The sequence below is a fragment of the Danio aesculapii genome, chromosome 7, assembly GCF_903798145.1.
Source record: "Danio aesculapii chromosome 7, fDanAes4.1, whole genome shotgun sequence".
Classification (NCBI taxonomy): Eukaryota; Metazoa; Chordata; class Actinopteri; order Cypriniformes; family Danionidae; genus Danio; species Danio aesculapii.
Genome location: NC_079441.1, coordinates 70544786 through 70561184, shown reverse-complemented (window position 1 = coordinate 70561184; position 16399 = coordinate 70544786). Strand labels below are relative to the sequence as shown.

Genomic DNA, 16399 nt, shown 5'->3' with positions numbered 1-16399 from the left:
TCAGTCAATTCTCTCAGCCTTTCCATGAATATATAGGCAGATGATTCTTTTCAGAAGCTGAATTACATCAGGTCAAAGGCTCCATGAATAGAGTTAAAAACCCCTCCGCTGCATTGCCAAGCCGAGCATTTTGTGGCTTGAGAAAATCCACTTATAAAAGTAAGATTTAAGTGCCTCGGAGGCATTTGAGGAGGCTGAATTACATGAAATATGAGGTTTGTCTCCATTATTTGTTTTTCCGCCAGTAATAAAGGCCAGAAAGTTTTATGCAAGTCTGAATTTACATTTGAGCAAATTTAAATTGCAAAAACTTTTTAGCGGAGCACGCCAAAGCAAACATTCCTAATAATATTGCTCCCACTTAGCGTTAGGAATTTAAACAAACCCCTAACCTAATGAATGAAGCTTGAAGCTGTAGGCATGAGTTATACCTCATATCCTGTATTACTGGAAGATAATTTTTCAGTCAAATAGAAAAAAAAAATACCCTAAATATGTTGAAGGTGGGACCTGAGCTGCGTTTTGGGACCGGAATATCAAAGGCTGCTTTAACACACAGGCACATTTTTATTTATTTATTTATTTTGTTCACTCACATCTGACACAGATTAGAATATATTTACATGCATTCTGGGAATGCATTAAGACTTGCAGTGTGAACATGTCCATAGAGAGCTGAAGCTGGCATGAAATGGAAATTCACACAATGCGTTTTGATTTTGAGTGATTAATCTGTTTAAATTATTAATGCATCTTTTGGTGAAACGACAGACTTCTTTCTGATAGTGTATGCCTTCTCCAAACTTTTCTTGTAGATGGAGAGTGTGTAACAAAAAAAAAACATTACTTTTTTATTTAACTCTTCTCTTTCACCATTTGTCATCTGTGAGATGAGACGGTTATTTTGGTCCCATTTACACTTTTTAAACAAGTCTGATCACAAGTGGGAAAAGCTAAAGATTTCCACTCTCTACCATTTCCAGAAGTGGTCAATTCGATTGGATTGCTTTCATAGTGTACAGTCCTCATGTTGCCAGATGCGTTTGAACAGCCACAAAAAGGTTTTTCATCCTACTGACCTATCACATCATCGTTATGGGACGTGTTGTAAGAAACGCACCAATACAAGATATTCATTCTTAACTGTGTTGTACCAAAACACAAGCATTTCATCAAAAGTGTACTTGCCATTCACATTCTGTGAACTGGCTTGCTTTGTACAAATATGTGTAACATGGGTTTGTCCATTCAATAGTACTCATGCGTCACCCTGAGAGCTCCTGTGGAAGTGTTCCATAGAGTAATAAAAGAATTGGAAAGGGTATCTATACAATCTGTACGCAGTCAGATGGAAGCTTATTTGATTGCATGTTAATTTCAAGTGGAAACGGGTCCTGTGGGTTAAATTTGACTCCAAAAAAAGTTATTCCAAACTTTTAAAGAAACAGTTAACTCTCCCTCAAGTCATTCTTGTTGTATCGACCTTATTCCTCATGTATGAAGCGGTGATGCTTTTGGAACCTTATTGGCTCGAGACTCCTGATCTCATTTACTTCCATTTGATTTTTAGATGTTAAAAACCGCTCGTTATGCTGCTTGATGTTGCAAACTGATATTTTCTTATTAATTTTATGTACAGTCATAAACGCATTAATTTGTAGAGTATGTATTTTTAGTTTTCTGCTGTTATTCCTGGTCTTTTCTCCTATAGGCAACTGAAATGTATCTAAAATGGTTGCATAAACGAGCGCACTTCCACTTTTCTGTTTTTTTCTTCTTCTTTTTTCCTGTCAGACGAACACAAAGTTTAAAATTTTATCCTAGCTCTTCCATTCTGTATTATAGTGTTGTATAGTGGCTTATTTTGAAGCTTCCAAAAGCGCATAAATCCATCACAAAAGCTCAAGCTAACGCTGGGGGTTAACACCTGCCTTTTAAAGTTGATCGATGTGTTTTTGTAAACTCAAAACACTGACTACTGTTGTTGAGCAAATGCACATTATAGGCAGCATTGTAAGGGTAATATACTGCATACAGTAATGCCAATTAGTGTTGTCCAAAGCATCGACTTTGGTGTGAATTGGTTCTGATATTTTGAAAATCAGCAACATCGCTAACGTTTAAGCTCTGTTGATCACGTTCTCAAACGTCGCTGATTAATTTTGTTTACATGCTCTACAGAAATGACTGTGATTTGTCATGAAGGTCATCAGTTCAACACTTCACTGCTGTTGACCAATCAGCAGCGTTTAAGAACATGCTCAACAGCGTTCAAATGTTAACGGGAAATCTGCATTTTTAAAATTTCAGTAACAATTGGTACCAAACTCAAAAAGTTTTGACAACCCTAAAGCCAAACCAACTAGTTTTCTTGTTTGTTGTTTTCTTCTGTGGTAAATAAAAACAAAATGCATCTTTTCCTGGAGATTCTGCTGCGAATGCGTCTTGCATTATATGTCGTATGCGTCATTCACTCATAACGTGCATTCGGTCACCACAGGAAGCGAATTGTTTATCATTTAAACACTCGAAGGTTTGTTTTTTAAAATCACATCAGTCCTCTTCAGAAGATATGCATCAACATCCTGGTTTGAAGGTCATCAATTCAACTCTCTTCACTGCTGTTGACCAATCAGCAGAGTTTAAGAACTGCGCTCAGATGTTGACAGGAAATCTGCATTTTTTTTTTTTTTTTTCAGTACCACTTGGTACCGAACTCAAAAGTTTTGACAACCCTAATGCCAAACCAACTAGTTTTCTTGTTCATTGTTTTCTTCTGTGGTAAAAAACAAAAACAAAATGCATCTTTTCCTGGAGATTCTACTGTGATTGCGTCTTGCATTATATGTCGTATGCGTCATTCACTCATTCGGCCGTCGCCGGAAGCGAATTATTAAAGTTTATCATTTAAACACTAGAAGTATTTGTTTTAAAATCACATACAGATATACATTAACATCCTGGTTTGCTTATGGGTTAGTTTACAGACAGATTTATTCACTTTTAGAAGCTTCAAAATAAAAGTCACTATCCAACACCACAATACAGCATAGAATTTCCAACTATACTGTGTTCGTCTGACATAGTCATAAACACCAAGGATGGCTTGAGGGGGTGGATAAATTATGGGGGTAATTTTCATTTTTGGGTAAACCATTCCTTTAATTTGGGCCAACAAGCAGCTCTTTCTTTCACAAAGTCCTAAAGCGCTTCCCAAAGCATTACCTATGTTCTCATCCGCTGTCATCTCACCATATCAAAGCCGGTCTACCGTCTCTAGCTCAAGGATGATTCAATATGTCACTACACCACACATGATGAAGGCCACCTGTACTGTAAAGGGACAGAGAGAGCGAAGGAGCGAGACGTGGCATGAATAATAGAGTTTCTTGGAGATTTGCTTCTCCAGGGAGGGGAAGATGGCTGCATGCTGTGCGCAGACATGTATCTCGCCGCCAAAAAGAGCAGTAGTAATGTGTCTGGACGGGCCGCTCGGTGGAAAGCAGTCCAGCTCAGCCAGCAGACTGCCGATTTGACTTGATTGCAGCAACTGTTGCCTTACTCCCCTGTTGGGTTGTATTAGTCTTCCAGCTTGCGACAGCTCACTGAAGTGTCTTTAAGGATTTAATTCCCACAGATTTTTTTTTTCTCACCCACTTCCTCTCCAGAACTTTTTCCTTATAATTCGATTTTTGGTTTGCCCAGAACTGTCAAATCACCAATGAAATATACCAAAAAAAAAGCCACCGTGCTGGTGTGGAGAGTTAAGGATTTAAAAAGCCTGATATGCTAAGTATTCAACTCAATCCTGTACTGCTTGTGCAACCGACATGGATGATTCCTCAAATTGTGCAGCCTTAATAAGGTAATATTTCTTTAAGTCATTTTGGAGTGTGGATGGGATGTTGAAAGAAGAGCTGAGCCATATCTAGACAGCAGAAATAGCATAAAGATTTAGCAAATTGCAGCATTTTATGCTAGAAACTTTCACGTACCACTTAGAACGCTTTGGCAACGTTTTAAAAACCACTTGGAACATCTTCAATCTCTCAGAACCTGCAAAGCATTCAGACTGGAAAGCCTTTTCAAAAAGCACTTGGATCATCTTCACTTTTTTATAGCAATGTATGTTATCTATAGCAGTGTATGTAAAACAACAACGCAGGTTTCAACAGTAGCATAGCAAAATGCTAGAAACATCCAGAAATCATAGCAATGCTTAAAGCAGTTAACATATATAAAATGAATATATTTTTCATTTTTATAGCAGTGTAGTAGCTTAAACTTCTCTGTAAACAATAGCCAACATAAAAGGATAGCAATTGCACACCAACAGTCTAAAATCATTTACAAAGTCTTTGTTTTTCAATAGCAGTGCTGTTAAAACAATTTAAGTACATTTCTTTACAATTGCTTTGCATTTCTGAGCATTGTCAACACTGTTCCTTTCCTCTCCTTCAGAAAACTCAAAAGCTGCTTGACTCTCTTCACTTGTTTTGCATCGACTGGTGCAGCTTGCTCATTGATTTTTCAGTTATTTTGGTCAAGATCTGTTCGGTCCATTTGATTTCAGTGTTGTAAGGTCTGATAATTTATTGTAAAAACTTATTTAATTATTATAACGGACAAATTTTCTTAATATTGCTTTTAAAAAGTTATACCTGCAAAATTAAACTTAATATTAAAATTAATAAAATCTTAAAATGGTCTTAAAATGACAACAATATTGTATATCACAAAATATTTCAAGTGCAATAACATGCATGCAGATATACAGTTATCTTGACAGGCCTGTGTGGGCATCTGGGAAGCAAACTGTATTTATTATTATTTTTATGTTGTTGTCCGTTTAATAATTGTTCTGTATTAAATAGATAGTTACCCCAAAAATGTGCTTAAACCACTTTGAACATCTGTAGCAACACCATGGCAACCACTTAAGTTTGCTTGAGTTTAGCACAGATGAACACATTCATATTTCCTTCAAAAATACTCAAGCTGCTTGACTCTTGGTCCAGCTTGTTCAAAAAGCAGCTGCGTATACATTTTTCACATTTCTTAATATAACTTTGAAACATTATATCTGCAATAATAAACCTAATATTAAAATTAATATGCATTCAGTGGCATAAAATTGTCTTAAAATGACGACAATAATGTATATCCCAAATATTTCAGGTGCAATAACATGCATGCAGATATACAGTTATCTTGACGGGCATGTGTGGGCATCTGGGAAGCAAACTGTATTTATTATTATGTTGTTCATTTAATAAATGTTATGTATTAAAGGGTTAGTTCACCCAAAAATGTGCTTACACTATGGCAACCACTTAAGTTTGCTTGAGTTTAGCACAGATGAACACATTCATATTTCCTCAACTCAAAATCTGCTTGACTCTTCAATTGTTTTGCACCGAATGGTCCAGCTTGCTCAAAAAGCAGCTGCTTATTAATTTTTCACTTTTCTTGGTTTCTTAAGATCTGTTTGGTCCATTTGATTTCAATGCTGGAAGGTCAGATAATTTATTTTAAAGAAAAAATATTTCATTATTATAACAGACAGAATTTCTTAATATAAGATTAATAACTTAAGTTATACGTGCATTATTAAACCTAATATTAAAATAAATATGTATTCAGTGGCATAAAATAGTCTTAAAATGACGACAATAGTGTGTGTCGATTTTTCACTTTTTGTTTTGGCCATAAGATCTGTTTGGCCTCTTTGATTTCAATCTTGATCGTATTGTTTTTTGCTCTTACAGGTCGTGGTTTCAACAAACATCGCTGAAACGTCCCTGACCATCGATGGCGTGGTGTTTGTAATTGATCCTGGCTTTGCCAAGCAAAAGGTTAGTCTTCCCTTTCTCTGGCTCACTTGTCTAATCTCGCCCCATCATCTGTTTCTCTTGCCTCTGAAATCCCCAGATAAACCCAGTGGCGGGGCTCTGACAGCGACTCGAGATGGAAAAGCTAGTTATTTATTCTGCTGACATTTCCCTAGCCCAGCTGCTGCTGTCATACATGTAGTCCAGTCAGAGATGAAGGATGGCTTCGCTTTGGCATATTGCTGTGGTGCAATGGTGTGCATTTATTATTCACACAGCTCTTTCCTTTTTGTCGCGCAGGTGTATAACCCTCGCATTCGAGTCGAGTCTCTGCTTGTGACTGCTATTAGCAAGGCTTCGGCCCAGCAGAGAGCAGGTCGTGCCGGACGTACGCGCCCGGGAAAGTGCTTCCGGCTCTACACTGAGAAGGCCTACAAGACTGAGATGCAGGTTTGTGAAAGACTTCATAACTAATCTGTAGTGCATAAGTATAAAGCAGAAAGTCATTAGATAGATGTTCATTATGAGTTACATTTATTCATTTAGCAAACACTTTTTACTTTAAATCAATAGAAAGGCAACATAACATCAATGCAGTCACAGATGTCTGCTAGTTTGATATGGTGCCACACTATAGTCCACACATCTATACGTGTGTGTGTGTGTATGCATGTATGTGTTTATATATATATATATATATATATATATATATATATATATATATATATATATATATATATATATATATATATATATATATATATATAATGTGTCCTGTATTAAAGGAGTACATCACCCAAAAATAAACATTTCCTCACCATTTGTTCAAACTCTTAAAGTTATGAATTTCTTTCGAACTATCCCTTGTAGTCCAATTAGTGCCCCGACCTTAATATATGTCAGCAGGCACAGATATTGGGCTAACACACTGATCTGACAAAATGCAAGCTGTTTGGATCTATTGTGGACTCAATTGTCCTTTTGACACCGGTCAAATTGGTTGAACACTTATTAGTCAATCCACAGATGAACGTAAAGTCTTTGGTAGTTCTGTTACAAGGAGACTGCATTTGTAGACAACATCGCAAGTGCTTTTGTCAACTCAAGTTTGAATATTCGCAGCTTAAAGGTATTACCAGAGAACATCAGCTAATTCCTTTTCCTTTCTCCTGTCAGGATAACACCTACCCTGAGATTCTCCGGTCGAATCTGGGCTCCGTGGTGCTACAGCTCAAGAAGCTTGGTATCGATGACCTTGTGCACTTTGACTTCATGGATCCACCAGGTATGGAATTTTCTGGATCATTCCTCAGAGTTGTGTTCAGTGTTAAGGCGGCAAACGTCTCTCCTTAGCAGACAAGTAGACTTTCTTTGATCGTGTAATTGCTTTAATGCGATATGAAGTCTGACGCGGACGTTCATTAAAACTTCATGATGGCCATACTTGTAAGCGTTAACGACTGGAACGTTTCCATGTGATTGGCTCATCGGCCCTTCCGAAAGGTTTGCAACCTTAAAGATCACAAAATTCGCCCTAAATATTCTCTCTCTTGTTAAATCTTGTTTTTTTTTTTTGACATGCTGAAACATTTGACTGCCAAACTAGATGCAGTAACACTTTACTATAAGGATCTGTTAATGTTAATGTGTGTACTAACATGAACAATGCATTTATTACATTGTTTATTTGTCTGTTAATGTTAGTTAATGAATATAGTTCACTATTATTTCTTAACTCACTGTGCATTAATCCTAACAAGTACAATTTTGTATTTTTATAATGCATTTAGTAAATATTGAACTATGATTGAGTCCAAACGGAATCTGTGTGCGTAGAAACCCACAGATTTTTATCCATCATTGAATTTGATTATTTACTCGTGTAAATATTTATTCAGTTTTTATGTTAATTTCAGTAAATGTTCATGTGATTTATTTACAATACAGTTTATAATATTTTCTATCTTTTAGTAGATATATGAGAGACTTGCTTTGTGGATCTAATTGTTTTGTATTGTAAACGTTAAATCAGTGGTTCTCAAACTTGTCATTACGTTACCAGCTCAGAGAAAAAAAAATAGTCTCTCCAAGTACCACCATAATGACTAGTATTGAAATACAGTGGTGTAGTAGGCACAATAAAGCAGCTACAGCTCTGCACAGTTCAAAAACGAGGCAGATTGTCTGCGCCAGCGGTGTAGTGGTTAGTGCGTCGACACATGCACTCTGGTGCTCACGGCGACCCGAGTTCGATTCCCACCTCGCGGTCCTATGCTGACCCTTCCCTCTCTATCTGCTCCCCATGCTTTCCTGTCAATAATCTCTACTGTCCTGTATATTAAAGGTGAAAACCTCGAAAAAAATTATTATTAAAAAAAAACGAGGCAGATTAATTCCTATTATTAAGAGTATTTATTATTGTCAGCCACTTTAAACATTATAAATAGTTTGAACATTAACACAGTAATGTGCTTATATATAAAAACCCAAACAAAATAAAACATCAACGTTTAAATTAAAATGTGCATTTAAAAGGAAATGGTAGGTTTATGTTAAAGTGAAGAGAAAACTGCTGTACTTAAATGTAAAGTATTATCATAAAGTAGCCTATCCATTAACTTGGAAATGTTGCTTGCACCTCATGAATATAGGCTATATGTCATCATATTCATAAATAAACCTTTTTTGATCAATTTTGAAATATACGATTTGGAATTGCATATTTAAATTAGAAATTAGATCTGCTTACTGCAGGAAATAGCAAAAAATGTCTGGAGATTCTGTCATTCATAAATCCTGTAAGGATAGTTTACTCTTATTTCATGTTAGTAAATACATTAGCATTAACTAATGAAACCTTGCTGTAAAGTGCAACTTTTCACAATTGTTATTATTGCATTTTGGATGAGATTTGTTTGAGAAATGTACATTTGTAAAAGTATTTTAAAGTGAAATTGCTACATGGGGCAGGACTTGGTTGCTTTGGTCTGCTTTGTGCCTGAAGAATGCAAAAGTATTGGTGAATAACAGCTGTCAATCACTCAGTTCCGATGACAGGGAGCTTCAGCTGTGAAAATGTAAAGCTCTGGATACGAGAGAATGAAAGCAACACTGACAGATTTAGTTGTAGAAACCACCTAAAGTTACAAATAATGGCACATCTGATTAGTGATCATGTAATGAATGTCAATCCAGCATTTACACGTTTCGAAGAGTGGATAAAAGACTTCCAGTGGTTAAAGTGCACCATGAAAATAACTGAAGCATTCACCGTAAAGCCGGTGGAAGTTTTATTTATAGTTATGTATAGTTACACATTTTAAGCACGAGATGTTCTACTTATTCCTTCATTTAATCGTCATGATGCTGTCAGTCGTGCGACCAACACAGCGTTCATCACTAAAGAGCATGCGTTCACTGAGATGAAACTAATATTGCAGCTCATGAAAAGACCATCAATGCTATTAAGATGACGTATGCAAATAATACGTTATATCCTTGAGAACAGCGCAGTTATTATCGTTAACTTAGTTCATCTTATTCATGTCAAGCAATGCATGCAGGGCCGGTGAGCCCATGCAGATATTTGTTTGTTTGTTAGTTTAGATTAGTGTTTCTTTCAAATGCAATAAATCTGTTAATATAAAATGTGTAGTAACTGTGCTCAATTTTTGGTGGGTGCGACTAAATTTTTGAAGTTAGGAGCACCGGTGCTACAAAGAAAACAGGTTAATTTTTAGCCCTGTGGGAATTGCAGACATTTTGATGATGCAAATGAACATGCTACCATTAATGTTTGACAAATCTAGTTTTCCATTGCCAGAGAAGCTTAGCTTATGGCCTGTCCATGTGTTGACCTGTGTTTAGTAAGCATGCGTTCAGCCAGAAACACTAGAAGCCAAATGGAAAAACAGCAGGGATCTGTAAGCCGATGGAAACGATTTGCCTGTTGACATTTGCCAAATGCTCACTTCTACTTTCCTCGCTTTAATGTACCTTTAGCTTTTGCCCTCATTGATTTTGCCTTCAGTTAACACATCAACACGTTCTCTTCTGTGCTTTATTCCTGATGTGGTGTCCGTTGTGTGTAAATTACTTTTTTCCAGACCGGTTCACCGCGGTGCTTAATTTTAACTTGCTTGAGCACGAGTAATGCTGGGTCCTTTCAAAACAAATGGAAAAAGTATGTCTGATATACGAGATCAATACTCGTTCATAATAAGAAACTGACCGCTGCACTTTTTTTTCAAGTTTTCCTGACTCATTGATGAAGACGGCCGCAGTCTTTCATCTTATTCAGCAAACTCCTCCAAACCTTAGGCAATGCTAATTTTCAGTTAACATGCAACTGGTCATTAGAGCCAAACTCTCTAGAGCCAAAGGTCAGTAATTGAATTTGTTGGTGTGTGACCAGTGTTGATGCATTAAGTAGAGGTTCCTCCCTGTAATTGAATTAGTGGCGCTGTTGTTTGGAACTGCTTGCATGTCAGATGAAAAATTAGCCACCTTTGTCTTGAATTAAAAGTTTGTTGTCCAAAGGACTCTCAGTTCTCTGTGAGCAAACGCCTTTCATTTGCTGCTTTTGTGCGTGTTTTTTATACCATGATAACTAAAGCGAAATGCACATGGTTAGGATAGGGATTTGTAAAAAACAAAACAAACTATTACCAAGTTATAACCTGTGTGTTATTATATCTGATAATATATAATCATTTTTATTAGTGTGCGAGCTGACATTATTGAATGTCAAACAAAGATAGTCTGAAGTATTCACTGGGTGATTAGCCTATAAGACTGGAGTTAGAATGACCAAGTCATTAGTAATAGTGGTTGTTTTAGTAGTAGTAGTAGTAGTAATAGTAGTAGTTGAAGCAGCAGCAGTGGTAGTTGTTGAAGCAGCAGTTGTAGTAGTAGTTGAAGCAGTAGTGGTTGTTGTTGTCGTAGTAGCAGCAGCAGCAGTAGTGGTTGTTGTTGTAGTAGTAGTAGTAGTAGTAGTAGTAGCAGTAGTAGTTGTAGTAGAAGCAACAGCAGAAGTAGTGGTTGTTGTTGATGTTGTAGCAGCAGTAGTAGTAGTAGTTGAAGCAGTAGTGGTTGTTGTAGTAGTAGCAGCAGCAGCAGTAGTTGTTGTTGCAGCAGTAGTTGTGGTGGTGGTAGTAGTAGCAGCAGCAGTAGTTGCTGTAGTAGTAGCATTAGTAATTGCTGTAGTTGATGTAGTACTTGTAATTGTTGTTGTCGTTATTATAACTGTTGCCTTTTTTACTCTAATTTTATGTTTCAATACATTGCTATCTTTGTCATTCCTTACCACTGACGGGTTTCTATCTGTTTTATTTATCTAACTATGTTATTTGCTTCATTTATTGATGTGTGTGACCTTTAATAATTTTCTACTGTGATGCATTTTATATTTATATATTTGTTCTCTTATGTACTCTGACCTGTCCACCCTGTTACTTTTACATGCACGCACGCACGCACGCACGCACGCACGCGCTGTATTTCATCCGTTCTTTGTTTTTTTTTTGTTTTTTTTTTTCCTCTTTTTATTTTATTTATTTATTTATTTTTTCTTCCATTTGTATGCAATCCCAGTTTTTGTACCTTTGGCATAATATTACAATAAAAAAATATTATAATATAATAAAAAAAAAATATATATATATATATATAAAATAAAAAATTTAAAGGCCATATCATTGAAGCTATCCAAGCAAAAAAGGCTTTTATTGTTTTTGCTTTATGTATTTAACCTTTATGTAGGACCTATTGTGCAAAATTTACTTTTATAAGGGGTTTAAACCCAGTTGTGTGGCAACAATGTGTGAATATAGCCGGTCTCTAATAGTAAAAATTAATTTATTCAATTTATTTATAATTACGTTAGTTATATTTTGAATATGCCTCTGTGCTGACACACAGGCATTTTAGCTCTGCCTTATGCTGAAAAAAGCACAATCTTATCTGAATTTAAAGCGACAGGCTCCAAAATGGCACAATTTGGATCAATGCCTAAAAGGGTCAGTTTCAAAGAGTTATAAAACATTAAATGTGTGGTATTTTGAGCTGAAACTCCACACACACTCTAGAGCAGGGGTCACCAAACTTGTTCCTGGAGGGCCGCTTACCTACAGATTTTAGCTCCAACTCTAATCAAACACACCTGAACAAGCTAATCAAAGTCTTACTAGGTATACTTGAAACACCCAGGCAGGTGTGTTAAGGCAAGTTGGAGCTAAACTCTGCAGGGACACCGGCCCTCCAGGACTTAGACTGGTGACCCCTGCTCTAGAGACATCAGAGACTTAGTTTACATCTTGTGAAAAGGGGCTTAATAGTAGGTCCCCTTTAAGCCTTCATCACTTAATTTAAATTTCTATACATATATATTTCTCTCTCTTCATCTAGCTCCTGAGACCCTGATGCGAGCCCTGGAGCTGTTGAATTATCTTGCGGCGCTGAATGACGACGGTGACCTGACAGAGCTGGGCTCCATGATGGCCGAATTCCCTCTCGACCCCCAACTGGCCAAGATGGTCATCGCCAGCTGCGATTTCAACTGCTCCAATGAAGTCCTCTCCATCACCGCTATGCTATCAGGTAGTACATGCTCATGTGCACACGTGAACCCTGCATACCATCTAAGAATTATTAGAGCCTCATTTAATCTTATAATGCATTAATTATTTGTAGTTCACTCGTTTTCAGTTAATAGTTTGCTCCGTATGCTCAGGCCAAACGTGTTAGTCTTCTGTTTAAAGGGACAGTTCACCCAAAAATGTAATTATATTCTCCTTTACCCACTTGTTTCAAACACTAAAGAAGATATTTTGAATAAAGCTGGAAACCTGTAACCATTGACTTCCATAGTATTTATTTATTTAATTATTTAGTTTTTACTATGGAGGTCAATGGTTACAGGTTTCCAGCATTCTTTGAAATATCTTCTTTTGTGTTCGACAGAAGAAAGAAACTCATAAAGGTTTGGAACTACTTAAGGGTGAGTAAATAATGAGTTAATGTTAATTTTTAGGTGAACTATCTCTTTAAGTGTCTGCATATACACTTTTAGGTTAATTATAGTGATTGCTTATATATTTATCTGCTTTGATGAAGCCATTATGTAGAACGATTCACAGAGGAAGTGCTTTCAAATAGCCATGTCTCGTAATGTCACAGTGTAAGTCTGCCTGGTCAGGATGGTGCTTGAGCCGTTTAATGTCTGTGATGCAGAGGGGTGGGGGAGAGCAGATATATATAGGTTATGGTTGCTTAAAAGCTAGCTTACTAGCACTTAGACATTCAGGCATTGTCTTTCAGAACTGACCTGACTAAAGTCAATTCCAGTAAAACCTGAACATTTAAACCTCGAGTTCTTCATATTTAAACATTTTATTTCAAAATAAAATAAACAATAAGTCCCTCAAAAAAGCCTAAAGTTTAGGTTTATGTATTTGAATTGCATGAAAAATATCCATCACTTTAAATTGTTGTTGGATTGTCGTGTCAGCTATAGATAAGAACTGACCTGACTAAACCTGAAAGTCAATTTCAGTAAAACCTAAAACTTAACATTTAAAGTTCTTCATATTTAAAAATCAATTGAAAAAATCAACTTTAAGCCCCAGAAAAGCTTAACTTTTATGTATTTGAATTTTATTTGAAATGTGTGAATAGTGTCAGCCATTTAATTCAATACTTTTATTCATCCTACAATGGAGGCATTTCTGTTACAGCTTCAAGAAAGAATGTCTAAATATAATATAAAATATCTAATATGTTTGCATTTAAAATGTTATACAGCGATGGCTGTCGATATTTAAACCAAAATAAAAGCTTTTAGATGAGATGCGTGAGGAAGTAATCCTACTCTGTTGTTTGGGGAAAGATAATGTCTTGAAATACGACATCTGAACAGTGTCTTTAGCTGTAGTATAAGCAGAGTAATCTACTTCAGTCCATTGAATTATTTAAAAATAATGTACACCTGAGGTGTAAACTATGGCCTGAGGTGTACATTATTTTCTAGTAATTTAACAGCTCGTCATAAAATAGTGTTTATTTTTAACACTAGAACTACCGAGGTGGTCATTTTGACATTTTTGTATTTTAATAACTTTGTCAAAAACAAACCCACATATCCATAATTAAAATGAGCATGTATTTCAGTGCCTTACTGTAAAAATAAACACAAACGTTCCGATAGCAAAACCTAACTTTACTTCAGACGTATCTTTCAAATCAGTATTCAGTGGCTTAAAAAAACCTTGTCCTCTGCTTGAGAAAGTGAAAATGAAAGTGAGGCATGGACCTTCACGCATGGTCTAGTTACCAAACCACACATATGTAAGCTGTATCACCAAAAAGATTGTATTATTAGGGTAATGACTTCATTTAATACGACGACAGACATGCAAATCTCAATTTTAATGTCTCAGTAGAAGCTTTGAGTATAAATATGACGTCCTGTATGAGAACAGTCAAAATTACCCCTATGGTTATTCTAATTAATTCATTAGTTGTTCAATGTTGAGTTAATTATATTGGTTACCTTTTAATTTGTTTGGCTACAAATGTGTAATACAACTAAATGGGATTATGTACATTTGCAATAATTAATTGTAAAAGTTATCCTGCGTGTATTTTAAACAGACACAAATAACATCATTAAAGCGAGAGTGACCTCGACCCCCACTGGAGGCTTACCAAAGCGCAGATTTAGCATCATTTCCACAGCCGCAATCTCTTTCTTGCAGAAAGGCAAATGAAAGGCAGAGCAGCATCTCTCCCCCCCGCCCCGTGCGTTTGGTGTAGCGTACCGTACCCTGTGCCGTGCTCTAGCCTCAGAACTAGGCCTTGTGTCCTGTCTGGGTGAACGCTTGACTCATCCCTATGGGCGGCTATGTTGGGGCCCATACCAACCTTGTTTAGTCCCACAGTGCTTTGTGCGTCCCACCGAAGCTAAGAAGGCTGCTGATGAGTCCAAAATGAGGTTCGCCCACATCGACGGGGACCACCTGACCTTGCTCAACGTCTACCACGCCTTCAAACAGAGTACGTATAAATGATGCACACACACACACACACACGTTTGTTTTTTGTGAATTATGGGGACAGTCAATGTCCTCATAATTCACCATCTAATTGTAATACCGATGTCATTATACACATTTGTGTCCTGATATGTCACAAAAACATGCGCACACACACTTGCAGCTTGAGCCCATGTGACATGATTCCTTCCCCTAATTTTAATTAGCCTAATTGCCTACATATATTACAGCTAATTTCAGGTTGTTTTTGTAGGTGGCCAAAACCATAATTTGTTTCATCAAATTCAGTGCCTGCGAGGCAGTGCGCTATTAAAACTGTTCAGAAAGACACAGACTGGAGTGCGGTTCATCCTTCACTTCAGCATCCATATTTTCTTACAAAATCCCATGAGGTTTCTTTCACTTCACTCACTCTTTTACAGTAGCCTTTGCTTAGGCGAAGCAAGATAACAGGCATGGGAAGTTTCTTAATGTTGATGTGAAGCTCCAAATTTTGTTTTAATATGTCCGTACAGAAAGCCAAATACATTTAAGCATCAGAGCAATTTTAATTAGCAATGTTACAGATATTTAGTCTTTGAATGATGCAGTAGAACAAAGAGTTTATCCATTAATCCATCCATCTTTACTTTTATTATTTTTATATTTTATTTTTATTATTTATTTTATTTATTATTATTTTGTTTTTTATTTATTATTTTATTATAAATTTTATTTTATTATTTATTTTTATTATTTTAATGTATTTTTATGTTTTTGTGATCTTTAAATACATATGATCTATCTCTCTCTCTGTCTCTATCTCTGTCTCTGTAGATAATATAAGGAAATAGATGCTCTCTACATTCATATATTTTTTCAGTACATTTTTCTACTATTGTTGTTTTTTTGAACCCGTATTAAGTGAATATATAGTAAATATTTAATTGCATATTTAATTTTGTGAATAAATAATTCAGTGGCCAGTTTCCTCTCAATATTTTTCTCTCATTTTTGGTAACACTTTACATGTATGTATTGTACTGACATTTTATTTTGCTTTATGCATGATGGGGTTTTTTAGATGTTGACACGGCTTAATATACAGTAGTCAAGTAGATTTGAAGTGGATCATAACCTTTTATCAAACTTGTCCTAAAACTATTGAACAACATCCATACTTGTCTTGGGACAATTTTGACTTGTTTTTTTTGGTCCACTTCAAATGTTGACTACTGTAGATTGATAATGGAGCCTCATGGATCTTAAAAAATAGTCCATTTACAAAATAAAATTCATGTACAATTCTTATTTACAAAATTGAGTTTGTAAATTTAAAGCGCAGTTCAAAAATTTGCAAATCCAATTCGTAAATTAAAAAACACATAAATGCTCTCATCCAAATGATTTGGGGAAATGTTTATGCTTTTTATTTAAATTCACAAATAGTCTTTTTAATTTACTAAAGGCTCATTTATACTTCTGCATTGAGCGATCGGCGTGACCCATGGTGCCTCCCTATATGCATAGTTGTGCATA

General features: G+C 36.0%; 1 protein-coding gene across 1 annotated transcript in view; it reads left to right on the top strand.

The window, feature by feature from the left end:
- Nucleotides 1-16399, top strand: part of dhx15 (DEAH (Asp-Glu-Ala-His) box helicase 15) — a 52721-nt gene that overhangs the window by 31604 nt on the left and 4718 nt on the right. Inside the window, exons 7-11 of the mRNA XM_056462432.1 lie at nucleotides 5769-5855; nucleotides 6132-6281; nucleotides 7008-7116; nucleotides 12237-12428; nucleotides 14760-14882. Coding sequence (XP_056318407.1) covers nucleotides 5769-5855; nucleotides 6132-6281; nucleotides 7008-7116; nucleotides 12237-12428; nucleotides 14760-14882 — 661 coding nt within the window. The remainder of the gene's footprint in view (nucleotides 1-5768; nucleotides 5856-6131; nucleotides 6282-7007; nucleotides 7117-12236; nucleotides 12429-14759; nucleotides 14883-16399) is intronic.